Genomic DNA, 27,970 nt, shown 5'->3' on the forward strand with positions numbered 1-27,970 from the left:
CCTCCTCTGCCAAAGTGCATCTCCTGTGTGCTCCGCCTGTAAAGGATACTACCATTACTGCCGTCAGATTGGTCGCAATGCCTCATAGTGGGTAAATTTGCTTACAGTATTGATCATCAGTTCATTTTTATCGGGGATGTCGGCGTAGCCGCTGGGTAAGTTTCTTCTGTACCTATTGTCTGTTCTTTTGTGCTCACTGCATTGATCTAAATACAAGTGAACACCTTTTGGCGTTGAAAGACATGGGATGCGTGTTGTTAAAGTTCTCACGCCCAGCTGCGGTCTCTAAAATGACAGATTAAAGCCACTGCAACGATTTCAACGAAAATCATTATTGATGCCTCCTGACGAGTCGTCAAAAATAAAGCCGTCATTTAAATCGCAGTAACATTATGATGCAAAAACCACAACGTTTGCATGCATTTTCTGTAAGGTTTTTTTTAATGCTAATAAAAAACAACAGATTTTCTTAATGTGCGATGGGTTGACTCCTCATGATCATTAATCTCGTGTCTTGTGACATCGAGTCGCCTTCAGAAATACTGCTGGGTGGATCACGCGCGCGTAGATCCGTAGAGTGCGCGTTTATTCATTTGCTGATGTGTTTATCGCATGTATTAGAGGTAGTGGTGCCCCTCTTTAAAAGCACATGGTTGGCATTCCATTGACTTGGGTGGTGTGTCCATGCCTAGATGCCCGATTCTCAATAGAATCATTCTTTAGATCCAGTTCGTTTTAATGATTCAGTTCTCGAAGCAGCAGAGCAAAAGAATTCACTGACAGTGTCATAAAAAAGTAACTGAATATAGCTTTACAACTGGGTAAAGTAATGCGATAATATATTTTATTCATGAAGTGACCATTGGATAACATTTTATTACATTTTAGCGCGTTTTAAATGTTTTATAATTTAAAGATAAAAGAGCTATTGTATAGAATGTAACTTAATCATTATTATCAAATATTATATCAACAGATAAGTGACTTCCTGCTCTTTTTCATTTTATTCTAATTTAATTTTTCATACTATCGCTCTTTTTACAGTTTATTATTAATTTATCAGGCTATTTTAGAGTTTATAATGTTTAGTTTTTTAATAAGTTATTTAATTTAATTGTTTTCACATTAAAACATTAAAGTTAGGCTACAATCAAATTACTGGATAACAAACCAGCCTTATGTATACATTTTGTTGAAAAAACATAGTAATATAAGCAACATTTAACCAAATATATATTTATCTACAAAAAGAGGGTTTCCGAAGCGCTATGAGCCATGAAACGAATTGGTGAATCGCCTATCAAAAGACGATCCGAACGAATCGGTTCTTTAGAATGAACCGGTCTTCCCAACGCTATCATTTACGCCCATGAGCTACACGCGATTTATGACCTCTTGCGGTTCCTGTTTCTTTCCTCACACACTGCTCTCTGACTGAGGGGGTTGCTTTCGCATTATTGCAAAAAGAAAAGGACATGTTCAATGTCGAAGCGAATCTTTTTTTTTGTTTTGAATACGTGGTCCGCATGGAAACAACGAGCGGCTGGCAGGAATGACAGATCATTGTGCGGTTTCACATTGCGTTGGATCTGATGCAGTAAGAGGGTAAATGGATGCTTATGTTTCATTTCGATCCTTATTGACTAATTGTCTTTCTTTTGTTTATAAAATCGTGACAAAAAAAAGGGGTGGGGTGACCATAATCTTGTTTAGGCTATCTTTAAAAGGCTGTTTGGGGGTCAGGATTAATCTTTCTCCTCTTTTCCATGCACATATGCATGCACTTATCCTAATGATGTTTTCTGGCTGACTTCACATTCTTGCCTTCAACACTTTCTTCTCTGACTCTTCTGTAATAGTAAATGCGAGTGTGTTTTAAGGTCAGTAGTCACATAGAGCATCTCTTCAAATTTAAGGTGAGGTGAATGAATTGTACTGGGCATGCACTTACAGTTTCTTAATATGACTGAGCCCTAACTTGCTTTGAATTGACTACGTTTTACAATAATATGTTCCTTCTGTTGGCTTATACAAGATGAGAGAGATTGTGTCCATCACACACTGTTCACACGGACTTTCTTGCGCTTCTTGGTCTATTTAGGAAACTACCGGCAGCTAATGTAGGCCATATTATGCTGTTGGCCTCTCTGTAAGATGCCATGCTTTTCAGAGGAAAATGATTTCTGTGTTAGAATTGTGTTAGTAGCACATTAGCAAACAGGTATTTTACCAGAGCATGTGCTCCTCCGCTGTGTGTTGTATGCTGTGTGGTTTTGACTGATAAACAGTGGAAGCGTGTGTTTCTCCTTACTGGAAATAAGTAATGAGGCAGTCTTTCTTGTAAAGCAGACATTTTATGTCTTTTGCATATCAGAAAACAACCGTCTTGCAAACGCCGGCTTTTAATCTGTCAGTACTCTTGCATTTTATATATGACAGCGCATGAATTATGCATCGGCCTATCTGAAAGTTTTACGCTCTCATGCGCTAAAATCACGCTAAACTTTATCTCAAGAACACCGCGAAGGAACAAGGCTCCCGCATTGTTATTTGGGTACCTGTAATGTATTTATAAACAGTCTTTCTCTCGCTACACACACATTCAAAACTCTTTGTGCGTGTCTCGAAAATGAGATCGGTCCTTTTAGGTTTAATGTTTTATGCTGCAGGGTTTTATTTTTGCTTAAATTTTTACAACCCCATATAATTGTTTAAAAACAATTCCATTGGAAGAACAGAAAAAGCACAATGGTGAAAACAATGGTGTTGAGACGTTCAGAAACTGTAACACTTTTGGTTTTAAATGCATAGTATCTTATACTGTTTATGACAACATATGTTGGCCTTTCAACATTAAAGTATAGTAATACTAGCATCACAAGCAGCACCCAGGGAAGGGAGTGTTAACAACCCTTATTACAGTTAAACTGCTGGGAAGCCTTGCTGTAAAACGTGTCAGTAGACTTCATGTGTTGGCCCTGGCTGCAATCACTGTGCTAACCACATAAGCTTGTGGTGTTTTTATTGTGAGATGAAGAGATGTAGAGCAATGGGGAAAACAGTGGGCGTCAGTTTCAGGCAGTTATATGCAGTTTTATGGTATATATACTGTTCGTCGCTCTGAACGGCCGTTGCGAGCGTCAGACCGTTTTGTTGGCAGAGAACTGGACAGGGCACAAAATATGCGTATTTGCATGTGCTTTTCAAGATCCAGAAGTGATAAGTGCTGTGTTTCTATATACAAAATAATACTTGAATGCATGTCAAGACTAACAATATAATCATCCAAATACTTGAAATACTTCAGGAGTGCCGTGCAGCCGAGGTTGCAAGCGTGAGAGCTGCATGTTTCACAAGCACGTGAATGGGGGGAAAAAGCCCATCTAGCAAATGAGCACTGTACTATACGAAGTGGGGTTTTTTCCTAAACAGCAGTGTTTGTGATGCTTTTGACTACTATTCTTGTTTGTGGGTGTGTGTATGGTGGTTTCTCCACATCTCCTCCTTAGAGATGGACTGCACCCCACTGCACAGCTGGAGAAAGAGAGAGAGTTCTTCTGTACGGGGCTGGATTGTCCTGGCTAAATATAGAGCTACCAATGTTTCTGACACAATTATTTAATTTCCATCAGGCCTCAACACCCAGATTAAAGAGAGCGAGGCTCCGTAATGCAATTTTACTGTTGCCCTACTGTAACTCGCTGTCATTCTCTCTTTCTCTGTTCATTCTGCAATAATACATACACACACATGCTGTTTGGGATTCGAAAAACTTCGCTGAAAATGCTGTTGTCGTCTGGGAGAGTAAGTTGATAGTTTATTGATTGATGCATTTGCATTTTTACTAGAAATAAATAAACAGAATATCTGGAAATTATTAAGAAAAACAAGAAATTAGGATATATTGCAGGCAGAACCTGTGTCACATGATTGCTCTTTCTTCAGTTATGTAGAATATTTTTCGATTAGTACAATACTAGTTCAATGATGAATGTTTGTGTGTGTATATATATATATATATATATATATTATAAGGCAGTACATTTATTCATAATATTGGTAATGACATGAATATTTTGTAAAATAGGTATAATGTGTATAAAATGAACACATTATACCTATTTTACAATATTATTAAAAAGCGAGAGATTATATAATATAAAGATGTAAAACCACAGTTTTTTCCAATTTGCTATTACATGTAAAATCTCTGTTTACACACACATCATCACTGTTAAGATATGACCATTCATGATCTGTTAACGTGTGTATGCTTTTATACAGTGTGTCATGTTATGGTTGCTCTAAAAACGACAGTTTTTTTCTTTCCTTTCATTGCTTCTGTTCCTTTGACTCTCACTGTCCCTTCCCCCTCTGCACTCGTTCTTTCTGCTCTCTTATTCTGTCTTTCTGTCTGTCTTGTATTCTTGTTTAGTAGGTGAAGAAATGTTATTGTTCTGCCTTTGATCATCCATGACTGCCTTAAGGGCAAGGCAAATGTGAAAGTCTTTGCGTGTGCATGTGTGTTTCTACATGAGTGTATATGATATGCATTACTCAGCGCTTTGAACGTATGTTAAAGGCTTCGCTGAGTGGGCCTCTCCGTCAAATGATGTGTGTGTTCATGTGTCTTAGCTTTGTAGGTGTAATGGCTGTGAAAATCTGAGTTTTGATGGCTAAATGTAAAAGCCTCCAGGGACTCTCCTGCTCCAGTTAGCACTACATTCTGACTATATGCTCTAATAGCAACTGTCCATCAGATCCTGTTAAAATAAGCCATTGTTTCTGACTTCCTTTCTTCCGCAGAACACAAGAGGGTCATTTTTTTTTAAGCACTGGTTGCTCATTTCCAAGAAAATTATAGTTAATGTGGAGCTTTTAAAATACGCAAAAGTATTACAAATGTGACTCATACTCTTTCAAGTCTTCTGAAGCCAATGTGCGACAAAGGCAGAAATTTAAGGTCAGTGTTTATTAAGGGAAACTTCTACATTTATTGCAGCATTCACGTCAAACACTAAGATGATTTGAAAAGTGACTAAGTAGCTGTTCAGGTCATGAAATTCTTTTCAATGAGATGGAGAAGATACTGCGTCCATCTGTAATTATTCCTGTAGTTTAGAAATAGAATGCAGTCTGTCTTAGACTGTAAGCTGAGACCCAGATCTACAACTAATTTATAATTTGGGATTGGGCCCAGTTAGAAGATATTTAGAAGAATGGCTGAACTGCTTTTGTACATAAAGTGAAAGTCAGAGTTCGAAACAGTGTCAAACCTTGTTGGCTTTCATTGTATGAAAAGAGAGAAAAAAAACCTTTTCAAAATATATCAGAGGTTTGGAATGATAGAACTGTGAGTAAATGATGCCAGAATTTTTTCACTTTGAGTAAATGATGCCAGAATTTTTAAACTGTGAGTAAACGATGCAAGAATTTTATTTTGGTGAGCAGAGAGAGATTTTTCACAAATTAAAAAAAAAAATTTCACAATCAGTTTTTCTAAAAAGTATGGTTCTAAGATGTATGAACACAAATATATAACACACAATCTAAACTAAAAGTTATAAGTGATAAATGTTTATATATTTTTGAATATCAATAAGAAATTATAAAAAAAAAACTGAGAAACAAGGGAATGCACCCATGGTTTGCAGGGAAAGAAAATGAACATGCATGGCCTGCTGTTCTTTTTTCCCCATTTATTCTCTATCAGAAGTCTGATTAAAGTCAACAGAGCAAGCCTGGTAAGATTAGAAAACTATTCACTCTAAATTGGTAATCTATGTATTGCAATAATTGAATGAATTTTGTAAACAGATTTCATTTTTAACTGCCTCTAGACAGTGCATCTAGACAGATCACATATCAAAGTCTTTAAAACCTTGCATTCCTGCATTAACAAAAGAGGTTTATTTGGCCTGTGCTGCCCTGTGAAATATGCGACAACCTCTAAATTGTCTCCAGAATAGTAATGGATCGACACACAGTGCCAAAACTGAGATAAGAAGAGTGAAATCTGTCTGATGTTATTAAAAGCGGTAATTGCGTTCGTCTCCTTTATGATAGGGTATAATAACATTAAAAATACTAAGCCCCTGGCGTCCCTAACATGATACACTCTGTGAGTTCATATGAGTGTACATGGAGTAACTTTAGAGGAATTCTTTGTGTGTGTGTGTGTGTGTGTGTGTGTTTTCAGGGCACTATGAGGTAACCCCAGAGGAATGCTATGTGTGCTTGTCCAGGTCAGATTTCTTCCATTGATAAGAGAAATGAAGACTTGAATGTGGTCAGTGCTATCTTGGCAAACTCGCATACCACAAGCTGATCAAGAACATACAGGTATTTACCCGTATTTCTTGATAAATAAGAAATTAAGACAATTGTCTCGTTCTAAATAACCACATGTTCAAAACCTGTTTATCTCCAGAGTACGGAATGTGATTTCCAAAGAATGTTTTGAATACCTAAATAAGATATATCGATGGTTGAAGTTGATGGGTCGTTATTTTTAAGAAGTTTCTATGAGAGGTCTAAAAGAATAGTGATATTTTCAGCTAGAGTGAATATATGCTGTCAGAGGAATAAATGCAGTGAATTTTAGTTTCTCTACCACGTATATTGTGCTATATGTAATTTCCGTGCAAATCACAAAAATACAAATGAGTTTTTAAAACTCTCTTCAATATTATTTAATCACGCAGAATAGTTTGCCACTAACTAATTCATTAATTGAGGTCCAAACCTCCTGTGAATGTGGCAGGGAATGAGAGGCAGGAAGTATATTGCAGAATTTAATTCCGTCATGGTTTAATACGAGTGATTTGTGATGGAATAAATTTGCCCATGCTGTGATCTAATTTTTAGACCTGTAAATCCTCTTATAGGTGTGTATTTGTGAGTGTGCTTTGTGAGTGTGTTGACGTGATGGTTGCCTGCTTTGAGATGGCAGGTGGCACTAGAGCGTGAGTGCACTCCAAATTAGTAATTTATGAGCGGATAAATCAATGCACAAGGTCTGTGCTGGAAGTCTCAGTATAAAGCCTTGATACTCACTGCTTGCTAGCCTCATGTGACTCTTTGTGACAGTTCAAAGAGTTTTTTCTGTTATTGTCCAGGGCCTATGAGTCACATCACTTTGATATGCCTTGGGTGCTAAATAACCAACCAATCGGAATACCCCTTTGCTCCTGCAATCTGGCATTTCATTCATGTTTTAGCAGCTAAGAAAAATAACTAGCCAGCAAGCCCAGTCTAAACGTGTGGGAAAGTGCATATGTGATTTCAAAGATCAAGTTTAAAGTCGCACCATGAAACTGAGCAGTCAGGTGGAGACCTGGGGGCCTAAAATGCTAAGAAAAATAGGTTCCACAACAGCTCGAGTGCAAGGGCTCTGTGGGTATAGTAATTAAAAGGAATAGCTGAGTAGTAGTGAAATACAGTTAGTATCCTAAGGATCATACCTTCCGTTCTTTAATAAATTATCACCAGCAGATATATTCCAACTAGGATGGAAGAAACGGAAGGCAAGTGAAATAAATGTATAACTTTAGCTTCTGTACTTGAAACATATGCACCGTGATCTTGCCAGCAGAGGTGCTTTATAGTGCTTTAGGCATTTCTGCAGTGAACTCTTAATGCTGCGTACATTTAGTCGTGCGTTTGGTAGATGCTTTATCCAAAGTGACTTAACAGTTCTTGCTTTTCACGGGAAATGAACACATAACCCAGAAAGCCCTTACCTTTTGTAGCCTGAATTAATTTACGTATTGAATTAAACTGTGGCATAATGTGTTTGTTGAAAAAAATCTTTCTTTCTCTCTCTTTTTAGGTTAATGTTTGATAACAGAAAGCCCCTAGAAACGATCCTGTCATCTTGCGCAGCTTCATGTATGTCCTGAACATCGTCAGCACTTTAACTGTCTCCGCATTCCTCCCTCCGCTGTGTTAAACCAGTCACAGTATTACAATGGACACAGATTCCATCCACTCTGGTTATTCCCACCACTCCAACAGGTCACGGGGGTCAAACAAACAGAGGTAAAGAGCTGAGACGCCTGCGCACATGCATGCGTGTACAGTACTTTTTCTCGTATTCTCCTTCTCCTTCTTATGTATCTCTCTCCTGAGGATTTTCACACATTTTCTCACGCTTATTAATCCAGAAAATTAATATTGTCTTATGAAACGTTTTTGCATTTATTTAGAGCTTCAAGAGTATTAGCAAAATTAAATCTTTTTTTTTTTCCCCTGAAATGATTTTGTTGCTCATTAGTGACGGGATGTGTTTAATTACTTTCAGATTAAATTATTGAGTATTTTCCTCTGACGATTCTAAATTATTACTTTAAAAAGGTAATCAGTGTCATAACTCGTTAAAGAAATGTTCTTATTTAAAGGTTCACTCAGTATTTTTACTTCATTAAAAGTGACATGTTCACATTAGATGAAGATTCTATTTGCGTAATTCTAGACTAAACAAAACCAGGCCTGTTGAACTTTTTAAAAGCATGTTCAGGTATTTGTGTGTTGTTTTAGGTTTGCTTTTTTATGACTCCAGTATTGCATTTGTCAGCATGCTTTCTCATCTCTGTCATCTTCTTTTCCTTTCCATTGCGGCTGTTTAAGTAGTTTCTTATTGTATAGAATTGCTTGTATGGCACTTTTCACTCAAGATCTCAGATTTGGGCTGTATTTTTAGCTGATCTGAGCCAGAGATTTTTAACATATATTCCCAGCTCTCCTTGTCAGTACATACTGATATACACACTTTAATACTATTAGACTGCGTTGACTCCACCCACTGTAATTAGGAAGTTATTTATTGAGCTCCACTATTGTTGGGTTTCCTATAAAATCTCCAGTGAAAGGCCCAAACAGGCCTGAGGAATTCCAACATGAGAGCAGAGAATGTTTGTGTCTTCACTGAGAAAGCCACAAATGAATGTCCTTTTACTGTTCAGGCATCAGACTTCCTGCCACTTTTTACTTCTTTATCCCCGTTTCTTTCCATTCGTATTATTCTTTTTGGATGAATTTGTACTTGCTTCCTATCCTGTCATCTCCATATCTTGCTAATGAAAGTTAAAAGAATGATAATTCAAACATTTGCTTGCTTACCAATGTTTTTCTCACACCACCTTGCTCTGTCTTTCTTTCTGTCTATATCTCCAGTTATAGCATACGCTCGTCTAGCCAGGTTCTCTTGGATCAGTGGGCAGGCTGAGCTATTTCTTTCTTCCAATTTGCAAATGAATTTGAACACAGCAGTTTACATCAACACACATTTATAATGTCTGGGTGGGGACGGACACCTCAGTGTTTTACCAGGGGCTATCATGCTGCCTCTCCCATTCAACATCAACACCCAGTTTATATAACTTCTAATTACAATCCCATGCTTGCTGCAGGGTATTTATAATACTGAAATACACACAGAGTTGAGTAGATCTGCTCTGCTGGGAAAATGGGCTTTGTTGTTTTATTCATTGATTGCATTTTAAAAAAATCAAGACCTTTAGCACTGTTAAAATCAAAGAAAATATGTATTCTGAAGGCCATTTAGTTATTTTTAGAAAGTGATAAAAGAAAGAAGAATTAGAGAATGTGGTGCGGTGCAGCAGTTGAAGATATGGTTGAGGTTTGCATCAGAACAAAGAGAAGCTCTGGGTTACTTTAACAAATTTGTTAAAAAAAAAAAGAAGAAGAAGAAAATATCAGGAAAATTTGGTATAAAATATATTGTTAAAATGATTTTAGCCAATGAGTATTTTTATGCTGATGAATATTATTTTATTGATTTCTACTATATTAATTATCTTTTTACAAATTTTAACCTTGTACTTTGTTGTAGGAGCAGTTGTTAGGTTTAGTCCCTGTGGCTCAGCTGCAGACATGTTCTATATTATAACACCCAATCAGAAAAGCCAGTGTTCCCACTCTGCCCAGGCTGTCCAGGATTAGAGCAAAGCGAAAGAGGTTCAGTGTATTTGATGATCTGCTGTAAAGGAAAAGGGAGCATTTTAATGACTAAAGTATTGAATTGGAAGTATTGCAACTGGGATTGATGAAAACATGCGCATTCATAAACTGTCAACCAGTCTCTAAAAAGTAACAGAGGTCAGTGTAAGACAAAAGCAATATTCTAATCTTCATAATGCATTCTCTCTTCATGCTCACTGATCTAACATGATCACAGAGTTACATTAGAAATGTGGTGGTTGACTGGTTTTCAGATGGTGGGTTGCCAATTAGTACTTCCTAGATGCAACTATATATATATATATATATATATATATATATATATATATATATATATATATATATATATACACACACACACACACATATATATATATACAAGACAAGGACAAACATTTATAATTTTCTTTAAATTAACTAAAAATTACATAGGCATATTTCACAATGACAAAAACACAGATTACAAATTAAAATAAAATATATATTAATTTAAGTATATTAATTTAAAGTAACACAACACAGATCATTATTTAAATTTTTTATGAAAGTTTTATTTATTAATTATTATTATATAATGTATGTGAATTATATATATTATAATTATGTAATGCAGTGAATAATTGTTTAAATAAGGTGAAAACCACTCATATAGTTAAAGGGATCTTTCACCTAAAACTGAAAATTCACTCGATAGCTCACCCTCATGTTTTTCCAAACCTGTATTAGCTTCTTTCTTCTGCTTAACACAATATTTTGAAGAAGGTTGGTAACTGAACACTTACTGGTCCACATTTACTCCATAGTATGGAAAAATATTGTAGAATCCAAACACTATGGAAGGTAGTAGACAGAGCTAGTTTGTCGTCAGTCACTTTAACAATATCATTTTCATGTGAAAGCTGTATATAATTAAACACACACAGACAGTGTGAGAACAAAGGCTGTCTTTGAAGATATTTGCAGAGTTATTTGCTGATTTCAATAATTACTCAGAATAAGACGTCTATGTTTGATGCTGTCTGATAGAATGTGTGTTTAAGCGCGTGTGTGCAATAGTGCTGTATTTGTTTGTTTATCTGTTTTGTTTTGTTCTAAGGCTTGCCAGGCATTAGCTATGATGACTAAAAAGACTGAGCAAGCGCGAGAGAGAGAGAACGCTGTGTTTGGATTAGGGTCGACACAGCTCACTGCATCTAACCCAGTTTGCACCAGATGCTCCAGCTAGGGCATGTGCGAGACAGTGCTAGAGGAAGCCAGCGCGTGTCAGTGAGAGGATGAGGAGGGAGAATGATGATGGTGGTTATCCTGTCATTAGTCTGAGTGTGTTTCCCCTCTCCCATCGCCATGGCGACAGCGTTTCCCTCACCTCCGTCGCTGTGTGTGTCTCTCTCGTGCAGTGAACGCAGCAGCAGGGATCGGCACAAATCACACAGCCGAGACAGCAGCAGCCGCTCAGACAAAAATGTCACCATCAGTGCATCGTCAGCTCAGCCACAGCAGCCGGATCAGAGCTCCGCCCCCACAGACGCCCAGGTGAGTCAGACACTGAGCAGATTTGATGGAGATTCACCAAGAACTGAACCTGGGAGTTGCTTGAATAAAAGACCTTCTTGGAAAACACTCTATACAGAGAGTACACGAGGATTAGAGTAAAAGGAACAGAGGTCTGGGAGCTGGGGACTGTGACGATTGGCTGTTAAAGGATTTAATATTAAGGTTTTAATATTAAAAATGTTTTAGCAAATCAAAGCGTGCTATTTTTTTTTTACATATAAACGAGTCTCCAGATGTAAAGGTATTAATATAATCAATATTATATATAAAATACTGATATACTGATATATATATATAATTATGACATTAATATTAGACTACTGTTTAGACATAGAGTCAGTAAGTTTGAATAATTTACGGAAATTATTAAATTAGGAAATTATTAGTTCAGTTATTATTAATTAATTGATCAGGTTCTATTTTAAATATATGACAATTTTGTAAACTCACAGAATCCTGAAAAAAATCTTGGTTTACATAAAATAATAGACAGTACAGATGTTTTATTAAATAAATAAATATAAAATAATATATATACAAATGTATATTTGATAAAAATATATATTTATTGTGCAACACGTCAGCGTATACTGATTTCTGTAAGGTCATTTAACTCTGAAGACTGCAGTCTGCTGAAAATTCAGCTTTGCCATTACAGAATAATATGTATTTTGAAATATATTAAAATTTGAACTATAAGTTGATATTTGAATGATGTATGTATGTGTGTGTGTGTGTGTGTGTGTGTGAAAAAATATATATATATATATATATATATATATATATATATATATATATATATATATATATAATGTCTCGCATATACATGATTAATGCTGCACTGCACGCATTTGTGCAGAATGTATATGATGAGAATGTATGTGATGGGGTGAGGGCATCATCCTGACCTCAGCTCAGCAAAACACACAGGCATAGTTAACAGAGTAAAGAGGATTTCAAACAGTGACATGCTCCAGAAAATATAAAAATGCTTTATATTTATTCAACATTATGTGCTGCAAGAGTAACTCATTTTAGTAACTCAGATTAAAGCAAAGACCTCCAAGAAAAGAATCCCCACCTCAAAAGGACAATTTAGACTCAACTAACGAATATTACTCATGTATACAGTCCTTTATCAAAGCTTCACATTTGTGTTTCTTTTAGCCTCCAGTCTGCTTGCCTGTTAGCGCTCCATTGTAAAAAGCAAGTCCCAGATGTGGTTCATGCTGCTTCACACCGCATGCATAAACAACAGACAAGTCGTGCTGCAGCTTAACTGCCATAACAGACTTACACTAACTGTGTTTCTGCTGCATAAAAGAGCTGCAGATTTATACAGAAACTAAAGGGATTTTTGATGAACCACAATGAGTATTAGGCGCGTATAGTTGAGAATTATTATTGCAAATGTGATTTTGAGCAAGGCGGATCGCATACATTTACAACCGAATAGTAATTCATTTACGGTGGAACCCGAACTCTATAAACTGTAATATAGACTCTAATTTACTTATTTGCGGTGTTTGGATGCCTATCAGTGTTTAAACTGATAGAAAGCAGGTAGATGTATTTTTTGTTAAACGTCAAGCAGCTGACTCGGTTATTTTGGTGATATTGTTAATAAAATGGTTTACAGTGTTTTCTGCTGCATTAAGCACACTTATAATTGGAAAAATAGTCTCAAAAAGTGCTAAAACTTCACAGGTGAAATAAATATTTCTTGCTTTGAGCATGTAGTGTGAAACAGGCCTAAAATGTATGTATCAGTTTTCCTGGGATGCTGGTTAGCATTGGTTATATTTTGACATATAGCTGCATTTGAGTTACATAAAAACACAAGTACAGGAAACAGTCAGGTCACAGGGAAGGTGTACTGGAATATTATCAGAGAGATGGTGGGAATGACAGAATATGAGGGTAAAGTGAATGTGTGTGTGTTTGTGTGTGTGTTTAAGGAGGGGGGTTTGTGGTATAGACAGATATGGAAAATAGGAGTGACATACATCTCAGTATGAAGGGACTCCGCTTTGTACTTCTTGCTGGGTCTCAGTTATTCTGACCTACTTGGCTCTCCCTCAGGGGCAAAAGGCACACAAAGTTTTTATAGGTCCTCATGTCTGTCTACATTAATTTGTGCAAGTGTGTGTGTTTGTGTTTAAATACTGTACATCTCGGATAAAACAAATTGAGCAGTTCTGACTGATTATGTATTCTTAGTTTATTAAATTTTATAAATCAACACTGAATATAATGTGCATACACTACAGTTCAAAAGTTTTCATATTTACAAAAAAACCCTAAATGAATACTCATATTCAGCAACTTCATATCTATCAAATAAATGAATGTATTGTGGTTTCCACTAAAAGCAGCTTAACATTTTTTAAACATTAACAGTAATATAAAACATAATTCACTGAGGATCAATAATAATTGAGCAGCAAATTGAACAATGTTTTGTGATCATGCCATCATGAGCATAGGAGACTTCTTTTAAAACATTCAATTAAATATTACCCAAAAATTTTGAACGGTACGTATATAGAAGCAAATATATGCCAATACCAACATTTATTGTTTGTTAAAGTTTTTATCTTTGTGTAGATAATTTCAATTAAAACAGCAGATCTCTCATATATGAAGGAACATATACACACTAGTATGTTTTAAAAAAAATCTTAGTAAATCAAGGAAAGCCCCTGGCACTGCTAAAAGGTTAATGCCATGCCCTTGAACGCCTGTCAGGTCTATTCTTCTCTGAGTAATTTCATCATGTTGGCTCTGATCTTCTTTCGTCTTCCTGTCATTCAGCCTGGGCCTCTGGAATGTTTTCTCCAGATAGGAAACTTTAGACTTTAGTGAACAGAATGGCTTGGAATAGCAAGCATGTAATTCATAACTTACTAGCTAAAGGGTCTATGTTTATGTTTGCTTGTTGTATCCTTGTTTGTGTGTGGGTTTTGCTTCCTAGAGTCATTTTTATTTATAAAATGGATAGCTCAGGGTTTATAATTTGATTGGCTGAATTTTAAAGGCTCCATAGATATGTCCATTGTTTCAGTCATTAGTTTGGTCATGAATCCAGGATGGTGTTGTCTGATAGTCTAATACCTCCTTAGAATGTTGAAGCAAAGATTTTTCTTTGTAGGTCTTGAAGTTGAAGTTAGCAAACAAAAAAGTTGTGTTTTGTTCCATTGGCTTTTGCATTATTGTAAAAATAAGTTCTGTGACAAAGTTTGATTGTTACACATTTTGTTCATCACGATCATGTTCACATATGAACACAACATTTATTAATGTTACTTTTTGAGCAATCACCAGAAGAGAGCTAAAAGTAAGCTACAAACTATGGTCGCATGGTCTATTCAGTCAATTACTAAAAAAGATTAAATTAGAATAGTTTGCACAAGCCTCACTGTAAACAAAGTTAGTAGTAGACGAGTTTACAGTGTCCAAGACAACCTCTGTAGTTACATTTAACCACTTGTTAACAAGCGGCCTTTTTCAAGACAAGAAAACCCTTAAAAAAGCACAAGGCTGTATTATATGTTTAGCTTGTGCTAATGACAGACCGCATTTCATGCATTTAACAAAACACTCAAAAAAAATGTCAGCACTCTATTAACCTCTATAAGAGCATCATCACCAATGACAGATGTCTATTTTAGTCCCTCCTCCTCCCCCAAACTCATGACTGTTTGACTTTGATTTATCTGGCTTCTCATGGAAGTTAATAGCCCAGAGTCATAATGAGATACGTAATCCTTATCTAATGCAACTTCTAACATTTCAAAGCCAACTACTGCTTTAATAGGAAGGCAAGGGGTTCAGTAGAATTAAATTCAGAGTCAAGTTAAACTCTGTTGAAAGCTGTCAGGTACAACGTAATGCCAATTTAAATCATTGTGCGGTTAATCTTTCTATAATGTCCATTTTCGTTTGCCGCTTTGAACCTGAGAAACACAGGTTTATTTTGGAAAAAAAAAATGAGAGGAAAAGGATGGAGGGTGGAGAGGAGAGAGGTGTAGGAGTTTCTCACACTTGTTTACCACTCCCTCGCTTCCTGCTTTTCTTTCTGGGGTACAGCTCAGACTGTGGCTCTGTGAGAGGGAAATGAGCTGTACTCGAGTCAAGCAGAACGCGAACACACATGCAAACACACACTATTAGCTGCGCTGTGTGCTTCTTTTGTCTCTCCCAGTGGGGGAAGCACATTCAGCAATGTGGACTCTGGGCAAAATGGATAACAGATCAGACTGCACTGCTGTACAATAGTCTGCCCTCTGGTCACAAAGAATCAGCTCATAAGAGTTATTCAATTAACAAAGGCCTTTTAAAAAGGAAGATCTCTGTGGAATTATATGCCAGTGAAATATAAAATTGTTGCATTACCTTGGGTTAAGGAGTAAGTTGAACCAAAAATGAAAATCATTGTCATGTTGTTTATTTTCCCGCTTAGTTCATTGTCTATTTAAACTCCAAAGCAAACTTGGATATCAAAAATCCTTGTATTTTGCATTTACAGTAAACAATGCTTAAATGTATTAATTGAGAAGATTACTCAAACACACATGACTAGTACTGATCATTTCAGTCTGATCTAACAGTTTGCAAAGCACAGTTTAGTCTGGCTTGTTGTGTGAACCTTAGCAAAGGATGCAACCAGCTAGGCTTTATTTCACATGTGGACAACCAATCATTTCAACGATTATTTTTGAAGTCTTACAGGCAATGTAAGGTTAAAATTTTGGTTTTGGGAGTCCCAACAACAGGTTGTCATGCACATGGAAAAACACATTCATTGTCTTGTAAGATGCACTTATTTGCTCAACAACTCCCAAATGATTCATTTAATGATTCGTTTTTCCAAACCCCTCCTTGTCATGATGCTAATTTGCGGTGATTGGTCTCATTTTCATTTCATCGTGCCTGTAATTCCTGATAAAGAAGCATTTGTGAGCGCTGTGTTGCTTTAAGTGCAGCGTTACTGGGCAAAACACTATGTTTTTCTACCAAAAGTGGCACCCAGTGGCAAAGAATGAATTAGCATTTTCGTTCAGATCAAAGCGAAAAGACCAGCAAGTTGACAGGCAGTATGGTAATGTTTTATGTTGATGTCAAAATGAAACGGCTTGGGATTTATTTTAAAAACATTCATTGTTTCAATGATTCAGGGTCAACTCTTTCTTTTGAGAGGCAATAACTTTATAGCCAGTGCACTTTCAGATTTAAAATGTTGCGGGATGTTTTCATTCGCTTAGAGCTGTGTTACACGCTGCATGAATGCTAATTTTCTAAAATTCATAATATTATTATAACGTTTTGGTCATATGACCTCTTCGACTGTAGTCTGAGGTGAGTGTTTTAGTAATTTGCTTAATCTTAAATGTGTAAGTAGCTGTGTTAGACTTTAGTGCTCAAAGAAAATGAGTGTAATTGTGTTAGATATAATGAGTATATTAGAGCAGTATTTTACACTAGTAGTTTCTTCTGGTTCTAGCAAAATTCTTTTGGAGGTCGATATTGTGACCTCATCTAATGGTCTCCATTTAAAAAAAAAAAAAAAAAAAAAAAGTTCACGTGCATCCGTGTTTGTGTTTCCACCAGGTTTTACAACACTTTGCTTCTTTAACCTTTTCCATCTGTCATTTCCTCATATCTGACGATGACCACTAAAGTTATTTTTGCACAGTTGGCACAAACCCTAAACCGTGCAACAGAAAGGGAAATTCTTTTTTTCTTCCCACTTACAAATAATCCCTCCCTTTTTCATCACATATTGCATATCCCATATTGTATTTGTTACTTGTTTTAGTCTTTATTTCTATGGCCCATAGGCTATGCATCATATACCATGACCATGCTATATAAGGTCTGTCATATTGCAGAGTTTCAGTAGTGTTGTTCCTAAACTCATTGAGTTGAGCTTACTAAATGTTTGGCTCAGTAATTGCTGCATGGTGCTGTATTTTATGGCTATTATTATGATAATACTATTGCTGCCTATTACACGAATTGAAAACTTCTCAGTTCACATTAAATTCACTAAACTACATTACCATACAAAATACAGCTTCTATTCATACAAATAAATGCATAAATAAGCAAACAAATCCATAAATAAATATATAAATAGTTGCCAATGAATTACCATCCTTTGTGCAGAATAATCTATAATGGAATTCTAATCTGCACTGCATTTCACATTCTACTGGCATTCACTCAGACGTCCTGCTGTTAGAAAGTTCTCATTTGTTGTTATTCTGTCTCTCAGTTTTCAGGCTCATTTGTATGCAGATATATGTGAGTTTGGGGTATTTGTCATTAATATATGCTGATGAGGGAGACCTGGGTATTTCTGTACTGTCTGTCTGAATTAGCCAAGAAGCAGATTTGTCATCTCACCAACAGGAATGGAAAGGAGGGCAAATCATAGCTGTAAATGTGTCTTTTTTCTGTATTATCGATCATCGAGTTTGCTTGTTGGGCCTCTGAGATAACTGGGCTTTTAGGAGCGTATTGAATTTTTTATGCGCATGATATAATTCTGATCCCTTCTGACCTCTTGATAGGATGACAACTGGGGCGAGACCACCACAGCGGTCACTGGAACATCAGACCACAGCTTGTCTCAAGAGGATTTGGCTGGCTTTGGGAAGGAGACGGAAGGTCCAGTAGAGAAATTGAACTGTGTACGCTTCCTTCCTTTGGCCCTCACCCTCGTCCTGGGCCTGCTGGTTCTGGTCACCCCCCTGTCCTTCCTGGTGCTGCCCCAGCTGATGTGGCCGGAGCGCCTGCAGGCTTGCGGTACCGCCTGTGAGGGCCTGTTTCTCTCGCTGGCGTTCAAGCTCCTCATTCTGCTGCTGGCTGGCTGGGCGCTGTTTGTGCGCCCGGCGCGAGCCTCTCTGCCCCGGATAGCAGTGTTCCGCGCCCTGCTAGGCTTGCTCACGCTCCTCCTGCTGCTCTCCTATTGGCTGTTCTTTGGAGTACGCATCTTGGATTCACAGGTATGTTGTGTGTTGACCGTAAAGGGTCAAAAGAAACATGTCGAGATTTGTGGAATTGTAAAATGGATTTCGGCTGTTGATGAGCTACGTTCAAGGTCATAATAAAATATTCACATCTGTGAATGTATTTGCTTTTCCATTTAGAAATGCTACTAATATTACACACTTCACTTATAATATAACCTTCAATTATTAGACTAAGGATTTAACTTAATGTTAACATTGGTTGGGTTTTTTTTTTAATGTTTTTGAAATATTTGATATTTTCCAGTAGGTTAAATTTATTTGATCAAAAACAGTAATACTATAATTTGAAACAACTGTTTTCTATTTTAATATATTTTAAAATGTAATATATTTTTGTGATGGCCAAGTTGGGGTTCCCATTTTAATTCCTTTGGTTTATTGCTATTTACTATCTGTGCTTGACAGGATGAGAACTACCAAGGCATAGTGCAGTTTGCAGTATCATTGGTGGATGCTCTTCTGTTCATCCACTACCTGGCGGTGGTTCTGCTGGAGATCCGACATCTGCAGCCCTGCTTTTCTCTCTGTGTCGTGCGCTCCACCGATGGAGAGACTCACCACTACAACCTGGGACAGCTCAGGTGCCAGCTCATTACAATCAAACTTTGATCAAAACAGCTACAGTATGCTGTTAAACAGTTTGTTACATTTAAAATTAAAATAAAAAAAGTAAGTAAAAAAGTAAGTGTACTCTTACATAAGTAAGAGGTTATGCAGAAACATTTTACATTGGAAAAAAAATTAATGGTCTAGTTCTATAGAACATATAAATGTATTTATTGATGTGTTTAATAATCTAGAAACCAGTAAGCTGATCTGTGGAATCTTTTAGCAAATAAAGAAGCATATGCAGTGAAACGTAGGTTCTTCATTGAAACCTAAGAATCATTGAAATGGTTTTTCAGAATATTAAATGTTTTGTCTCAGTAATTGCGTTGATTATATAGCTTAGCTGCTTTTTTGCTGAGATATGTGCTTGTCTGTCTACTCAAAACTGTCTGTGTGTGCGCAATGTTTAATGCATTAATAATGACTTGAGGTTGGGCCAAGGGAAAAAGGTCCATTAATCACTCCATTACAGACACTCCCTACTTTGCCCTCTCCCTTCCTCTCTCCTGCCCATCGCTTTCCTTTGTTCTTGCTCTCATTGTTTCATTGGTTGTACATTTTTGATTCAGTGCTGCTGCAGAGTCAAGTGACCAGGCACAAACACGCACAAAGCAGAATGAAATCTATTATTAACTGATGTCCGATGACTGTGTTTAATGAAATACATGACGGGATTGTCTGCTTGTGTGTTTTAATAGAAACCCAGATCCATGTTACTAGTGAATATTACAAGGTTTTTTTTGCAATGTTGATCAGTGACTCACTCTCTCTCTCTCTCTCTCTCTCTCTCTCTCTCTCGCTCTCTCTGTAGCATTCAGCGGGCAGCCCTAGTAATTCTTGAACACTATTATAAGGATTTCTCAGTTCACAACCCTGCACTACTGACAGCTGCAAAGTCCAGGGCAGCTAAACATCTGGCTGGGCTGAAAGTCTATAATGTGGATGGTGAGTGTAATCTGTGTAAAATCACTGTCTGTTTTCTGAGCTGACTCTTATTGTTCTCTTGACCAAGACCAGTCATTTTAGAATGGCTTTAGGAACGGTTTAAAAAATTATATATCTTTAATATTTACAATATTCATGAAAGACAGCAACGAGAAAGCGATGTAACATGTTTTCTCTAGTTTCAGAAAAGATCAGTGTCACAAAGCGCCAATCAAACATCTGAGATTTCAGCACGAACCTTTCTCAACATGTTCTTTCAAGATCAGATTATCTGAGAAATGCTATCCATGTTAAATGTAAACCCTAATCTGTTAAATTTAGTACAACTTGACTTGAGGTTTCAAAGCATTTCAAATCATGCATTGAATCGCAATACATTAATTGTTCGGTTTACTCAACGCTGTTAAAGGAAAATCAAAAGAAGAGATTAAAATGAGCTGAATATGTACACATGGGGGATCTAAGTTATAGATGAATTAGTTTTAAAAAAAGGTTTAGAGAAATTTAGCATGACATCCTTACCAATGGATCCTATGCCATGAATGGTTCTCCAACCAGCTGATAAAAACATCACAATAACTAGGTCACTTTTTATTATGGGGTAAAGGAATTGTATTTTTTGCTAGTTGGAATAAATTCAAGTTACAAATATGCAGCTTTTTGTTTTAAAGTGTGTTGACTGATTGACTGTAGTTGTGTGGATTATTGTGATGTATTTATCAGCAGTTTGGACTCTAATTCTGTTGGCAACTGTTCACTGGAAATGGTCCATTGGTGAACAAATGATGCAATGCTACATTTGTCCTAATCTGTTTTGACAAAGAAACTCATCTATGTCTGAGACGGTCTAAGACTGAGTAAACATTGAACACTTTTTTTTTTTTTTTTTGAGTAAAATATTTATTGAATTTTTCTTTAACTATCAAAATGTACAATAATTTACAAAGAGCATTATATGAAGCGCAAAATAAAAACACTTTTTATACCATTTTTAGTATTTATATATTCCAGGTAAATGATTTATTTTGTATTTGATTAACCCTGATTCACTCCCCTATATATAACTAATTGTCTCCATTTGTTTCCACTTGTTTCCATTTGTATCCCTCATGAGGAATGTTAATGAAAACATCTGAGACAAGTTGAGAAAATCCTACAGATGGTTTAATCAACAAGTCTATCATGCTGTGAAGTAATATTCTCCTGCAGTTAACAAATGTGGAGACATACCAAAACAAATAATCATGCACACTTTTAATGCAGCAATCGTGTCAATCAGCCACTTCCAACATCTAATACATTTTCTGTAACGTTTCTTTCTGCAGAGTTTAAAGCCAAACTGAAAAGCTATCTTTTCGATTGTAAGTTAAAACTGTGTAATACATTCAGAAATCCACTGAATTGTTGAGTGCTCCACATGTCTTGGTTATTTGCTTGTGCATGCAATCATTGTACACTGTGCACAAGGTCACAGACTCATCTAAAAAGCTATTTGCATCAAGAAATCCTTCTACATGTCTTGACTGCCATGAAGAAGGCACTCATCTCTGCACTCACTGTGCACAAAAAATCTGTCAAAAAATGTCAATAATTCTTACTCACCCCAGATCTCAAAACACCCAGTATCTCCCCCTTTCTTCCTCTCTCCCTTTGTTTGACATTTATGATGTGCTGTCAGCACAAAAAAAAAAAAAAAGTACATACACCATGATGCAGAGATGCATACTTGGGATCAAGATAACCCCTTAAGCACTCAAAACTTCCTTCATGCCTGTGGCTATTGAACCAGACCAAGAATGTGTGTGTGTGTGTGTGTGTGTGAGAGAGAGAGAGAGGGAGTGTGAGTGTGCACGTCTATGAAAAAGAGCAGTGCGTAGCTCTTTGTGCTTTGCACAGATTGTCAGAAAATTAATAATGCATCACTAGGAAGAAACCCCCACCCCGCCCCACCCCAAAAAAATTCCATTTCTTTTTTCCAGGTTTCAAAGCGCTCTGAAATATTCTTCACTCAACCACATGTTATTGTCTGTGTGTAAACTAATTTTCCCTATTTTTAATGTGTTTTCATTTTTTGAGAAAGCGAGAAAAGGGTGGTTTCAAGATTTGCTGGTCCATTTTCAGTATATGGTATTTGGAGGTGATTCAGTGAGCTATTGAAGAGACCACAGACCTGCCCTGCTACCAAGGAGAGTCATGCTGCCCTTGTTATGCATTATTAATTATATCTGTGACCTGAATATGGATAAATATGCATAAATGATTCTGTTCACCACATTACTATGCACACAGAGCTAATATGCACATGTGATCATCGTAGCCCGGTTCCACATGAAGATGTGCTTGGCTGCCAGTGATCTTTTTTGCAGTAGATATACCATGCTATTCTAAAGTTTGGGGTTTGGTAAGCTTTTTGATATGTTTTAAAAGGTGCCTTGCTAATTCTTAGCAAAGTTGCATTTATTTGATCAAAAATACAGTAATAAACATAACACAAGAAAAAACATAATACAGAACCCAAACTCATGAACAGTAGTGTATATGACCTGACCGAGAGGAAATAAACTGACAATAAAATGACAATGAATGTGAAAATTATAGGTAACACTTTAGGATAGGCACCTATCGAATAACGATTACCAACAACTTTTTTCTCAATAAATTCTTAATTTTCTGCTTATTAATACTAAGGTAGTTGTTACGTTTGGGTATTGGCTAGGATTAGAGATCTAGAATGAGGTTGTGTAGAATAAGGCATTAATATGTGTTTAATTAGCTCTAATGGCTAATATTCTTGTAATATGCATGCATCTAATAGGTATAACCATAAAATAAAGTGTTACCAAATTGTATTTAAAAATTGTCATAAATAATTAGGACTACTGTAAAATTACCCATTAACTTAAAAATCAGTAGGGGTATCTGTACTTTTTTGTAATACGTTTTTTTTTTTTTTTTTTGGATTATTGAATTTCATTCGTTCCTTACTATAATGTTATTCTTTCTCTTTGCAGGTGCCGGTAGCGATGCCGCAACCGCTCAGTCTCGGGCTAAAATAGCAGCTGCCGCCCGACAGAGAGACACCAGCCACAACGAGCTGTACTACGAGGAAGCAGAGCACGATAGAAGGGTCCGAAAGCGCAAAGCACGGTAAGAGAAGCCGCAGAGCGACAGAGCTTTGCGTACAAGTACGTATGCGTGCAGTTCAGTTAAAGAATAGAGTTGTGGTTTTATTGAAAACTACCGCAGCTTAATATGCAAGATTTTCTCCTGCTAGGCTGGTGGTGGCAGTAGAGGAGGCGTTCACACACGTCCGACGGCTGCAGGAGGAGGAGAAAAAGAAGCCGCCGGGAGATGAGATGGATCCACGTGAGGCAGCGCAGGCCATCTTCCCCTCCATGGCTCGAGCACTGCAGAAGTACCTGCGTACCACCCGTCAGCAGCACTGCCACAGCATGGACAGCATTCAGGCCCACCTGGCATTCTGCATTACAAACAACATGACTCCGAAGGTGAGACAAACACTGTGTGGGCCATTAACAGAAACTCCTAATTAACTCTATCAAAAATGTCCTTAAAAAAGCTCCCATAATAGGAATAATATTTAGGTCCAGATTTAAGTTTTAAGTTTTCAAATACAGTTTACATCCGTTTAGATTACTCTAAACTAATAAACTAAATGTGATTCATATTTATCAGCCATACATAAATGAAATGAGTACAATAAAAGACTGATTTCCAAACTGAATTTGTTTTATAATAACCAAATTATTATATTTAGCATCAGAATATTCTACAGGTTTTAATCACATATTAATAACTAATCAAGTGTTCTGACATTTTAATAATTTGTTTAACTGAATGTAGTTGTTTTTATAATAGACTGACACTGTAATATGAATACATTTTGAAAATATGATTAAATAAAATTAAATAGATGTAAATAGTTGGTGAGAAATATGCCATGATTTTTGAAAGCACCTGTTTCTTACCCTTTTAATTTATTTATGACAAATATGGATCTTGTATTTAAGTCTAAATATATTCAGAACAACAACCAATTAAACTTTAAAATTCACTAATTTGAAAGCTTACACAATTTTTGTGTGGGTTCTTTAAGAGGGTATTCATTTCGTAAGTAAAGCAAGGTGGTAAATATGAATTGATAATACTTGAACGTTTTGAATGTAAATTGCAGACCTCATGAAAGAAAAGGACATTTTGAAGCATACATTGGCAGCATGTTATGATTGTTGAGTTTAAAAACACAAAAAGTAGTATACTACTGAATTCATAGTATTGTAAATCAATAGCCGTGAAGAACCCAAGTGACTTGTGAGATTATGGAGTGCACTTTAATTTACTATTATCAAGTTAATATCCCATTTTTAACAGTCACAAAGAACATTTCAAAGCAAATATAATACCTTCTAGACCAGGGGTGATCAAACTTGATCCTGGAGGGCCGGTGTCTTGCAGAGTTTAGCTTCAACTTGCCTCAACACACCTGCCTGGAAGATTCAAGTGTACCTAGCAAGACCTTGATTAGCTGCCTCAGCTGTGTTTGACTGGGGTGGGACATAAACTCTGCGGGACACCAGTAGTTTGGTCTCAAACTCAATACCACGAGGGCCGCTAATCTGCAAAATTTAGCTCCAACCCTAATCAAACACACCTAATTCAGCTAATCCTGGACTTCAGGATTGCTTGAAACTTCTAAGCAGGTGTGAGTAGAAGCTGGTTGGAGCTAAACTCTGAAGAGCTGTGGCCCTACAGGAACTGAGTTTGAGACATCTGTTCTAGACAGCATTTATTATGCATCTTATCATTTCTATAGCAATTGTACCAAATTCTATAGAAATTGTACCAAAGCTGCTTTACAGTAATAAACAGGAGAGTAACAGAATCAATCATGGAAACCCAATTATAGAGATTCTACTGTAAAACTGTAAAAGATCAAATGTGTAAAGTGTAAAGTTAATCAATTTAGAAGCGTGTCAAATTTAGGTATATACAGGAATGTAATGTGTTACTCATCTTGAGTCAGTAAGTGTCAGCGTTGCCAGATGCAACTCTATAGAAGACAACAGTGCTATCATCCAACTAAATTTCGTATCTGTGCAGTCATCCGGATACATTTTTGAAAGTTAAGAGTCGTTCCGCCCCCAACTTGCCAAAAGCCAGCAGTAGCAAGAAAACCAACCTCCGAATTACAACACGGGGAGCAAACACATGATAATGTGATGTGATGCAGTATGTAATTTCAGAAAACTGCCTTTGGTTTATTCTAAAAATTCAAATCTAGTTCTCTTTGATATTCTTTTGCAATGTTACAATCTTATTAAAACGTTCCAAGTCGCAAATATTACACACAACATCTGATTCCTATTAACTCACTGTGGGATACTATAAGACGAGCGGATCAGTGAACAGATCTGGATGCTGTTGTTCCCTGCTAGGCATTTCTGGAGAGTTATCTGATGGCTGGGCCCACACTGCAGTACACGAGGGAGTGCAGGCAGACCCGGCAGTGGACGCTGGTCAGCGAAGCGGCGGTCACCAGTCCTCTCCGTCACGGCTCTGAGTTCCAGCTCAAATCTTCTGACTTCAGCTTAGTGGTCACCAGTAAAGCTATCCCTCACCTCAAACTCAGTGAGGAGTACGTCCACCCCAAGTCCCACAAGTTTGTACTACAACTACAGTCCGAGACCTCCGTCTGATGGATTCGGTTGCTTTTGTCTGTTTGGTTTTTCTACACATGTAAATTTTTGGACTAGTACTATTTTGTTTGAGATTCTTTTTCACTTTTTCACAGTTTATAAATGGCATTTTACATAATGGATGTATTTTGATACGATATTTGTTATTACCAAGAACAGAAGAGGGGGGAAAAAAAAAAACAAACAAAAAATATATACTGTACATGTAATGTATGTATCTGATTACCTTGTGCTGACTGGTGATTGTGTGTTTGTGCTGCTTGTCTGTGTGTTATTTTCTGCAAACAGCAAAAGCTAATTATTGGCTGTAATAAGCATCGGACTGAGGCATCATGGGTAAAGATTTTGCAAGTAGACATTGTTTAGGATATTTATATTTGCGAGACATTTTTTTCCCGGCATCAGGGATGGAATACTGTAAGACATAGTAAGGTCAGAAACATTGATTAGAGAGTCAGATTTATCAATAACAATGCCACAAAAGCCAAACGTATACACAATATGACGTTGGATTTTTTGAATTCTATCATTTTTATATGTTTGGAAAAAAAAATGGGTAATATATTGTGAGGAAAAACAGCTGTTCCTTTGTGATTAATAAATTGTGATTTGTAGTTTGCCTCTTTTTTTGTGTATTAATTATATTGTGAATAAGGTTATTTTTAAGTGCGTGTGCATCATCATTAAAGCAGAGACTTGTGTTTGTAAAATACAAGCCCATTAGTGCTGCCTAAAACATTTATAATCCTTGCTATTGACTGCGTTTTTGTCCAAGCTTGACATTTTTTGCTTATGGAGCAAAAAAGGGAAAAAACTGTAATGCCTTTTTTTTTTTACCGCTCTAGTGAAGTTTTCCACTGAAGATAATATATGATTTTTATTATTATTATTTTGTTTTGTATTTAATGATGAAGAACAATTATGTTTTATATTATTATTATTATTTTCTAGCAATGTTGCAGCATATATTTGTCCATTGCGCATTGTGAGTTCTGTAAGCCCATTCCATTCGGTTTGTCAGGAATTATCAACAATTTATGCCATAAACTGTTACAAGCCAGAAACCTACAAAACATTTAATTATGTGTTAATGTTCTGTTTATAAAGGTGAAATATTGCAGAATTATTTTACAGAAGAAGCTGTTTGTATCAATAGAGAGCAACTCTTAACTAAAACGTAAACTTAAAGTTCAATGTAAAAAATGTTTCTTTAAAGAATCAATGCTTTGCTTCATTGTGTCAATGTAATGCAAACCCTTTGGAAGACATAGCTAGTGAAAATCTAATTTCTTTGGGCAAAAACGTATAAAATAAACCAGATTTCACACTTCAGATGTAACTGTGTTTTGCTTTTTACTGTAATAAATAGTGGAACTGTTTTCTGGTAAGACTAGTCAACGATCTAAAGGGCCTTTGTGCCACGTTTTGACTGTATCACACTTTATGTTGGACAAAATAATTGGGTATTTCTATATGTTCAGCAAGAACATGTTATGATTTTTGGTGAATTAATAGTCACTTTCAAACTGGAATTTCTTATGTTACCCATATATCTGTATGCATATACATATGTAAATATGGAATATTGTCCAGTATGTGTAAAAAATGTGTGGTATGTATATTTATTTGGGCTATTAGTGTGCTTAGTTTGCAATCATTTTGTGTACACCTCTGCATGTGCATTTTTGTTTTATTACTGTAATCACCATAACTTCCACTGTGGACATAAAAATACAACATTTTGGAAAGTTGAATGGGATTGAAATGGATTGTTTAGATTCGGCTGAAAGGATGCACAGGGCATGGTGATTTATGATTAAAAATTGAGCAGACCAGTCATTCTCACCCAAGTATGAATTTAATTTTTGACATGATTGGCAGTTTAACGGTGAATGATTGTTTAATTTCTAGTAGTATTAATAATAAATTGACTGTTTTTGACCAGTTTGTTGAAAACTAAATGTTTCGGGTCTCATCACATAGTTAAAAATGACATGAATCATGTGAATGTTTCATAACGGCAAAACTTGAAGAAAAATGTCTAGTTTTCAGTTTATTGGCAGACTGACAGTAATATCCAGTGATAAAAATCAAAACAGAAAATTGAAAGTGTTGCTACTTATGGAA

The 27,970-nt window shown here is 36.4% G+C and overlaps 1 protein-coding gene across 5 annotated transcripts; it reads left to right on the forward strand.

Annotated features, from left to right (window-relative positions):
• Positions 1-27,175, forward strand: vangl1 (VANGL planar cell polarity protein 1). 5 transcript variants are annotated; one of them, XM_043248096.1, is made up of 11 exons: positions 1-155; positions 6,200-6,342; positions 7,832-8,040; positions 11,379-11,514; positions 18,111-18,545; positions 18,978-19,153; positions 19,993-20,126; positions 21,452-21,487; positions 23,138-23,273; positions 23,401-23,635; positions 25,583-27,175. In XM_043248096.1, exons 3-11 carry the CDS (start codon positions 7,970-7,972, stop codon positions 25,841-25,843), a joined length of 1,620 nt encoding a protein of 539 aa, XP_043104031.1. In that variant the 5' UTR covers positions 1-155; positions 6,200-6,342; positions 7,832-7,969; the 3' UTR covers positions 25,844-27,175. The 5 variants fall into 5 exon arrangements, with proteins under 5 accessions (XP_043104031.1, XP_043104029.1, XP_043104033.1 ...); XM_043248097.1 differs by lacking the exon at positions 1-155 and adding an exon at positions 1,366-1,605; XM_043248094.1 differs by lacking the exon at positions 6,200-6,342.
• The last annotated feature ends 795 nt before the right edge of the window (positions 27,176-27,970 follow it).

The sequence above is a fragment of the Puntigrus tetrazona genome, chromosome 9, assembly GCF_018831695.1.
Source record: "Puntigrus tetrazona isolate hp1 chromosome 9, ASM1883169v1, whole genome shotgun sequence".
Classification (NCBI taxonomy): domain Eukaryota; kingdom Metazoa; phylum Chordata; class Actinopteri; order Cypriniformes; family Cyprinidae; genus Puntigrus; species Puntigrus tetrazona.

Excerpts from the sequence above, each read along its gene's own strand:
- vangl1 (XM_043248096.1), top strand. The coding sequence starts at position 7,970 with ATGGACACAGATTCCATCCACTCTGGTTATTCCCACCACTCCAACAGG. Across the intron at positions 8,041-11,378 it reads CGGGGGTCAAACAAACAGAG|TGAACGCAGCAGCAGGGATC; the intron begins GTAAAGAGCTGA and ends TCTCTCGTGCAG. Across the intron at positions 23,274-23,400 it reads GTCCGAAAGCGCAAAGCACG|GCTGGTGGTGGCAGTAGAGG; the intron begins GTAAGAGAAGCC and ends TTCTCCTGCTAG.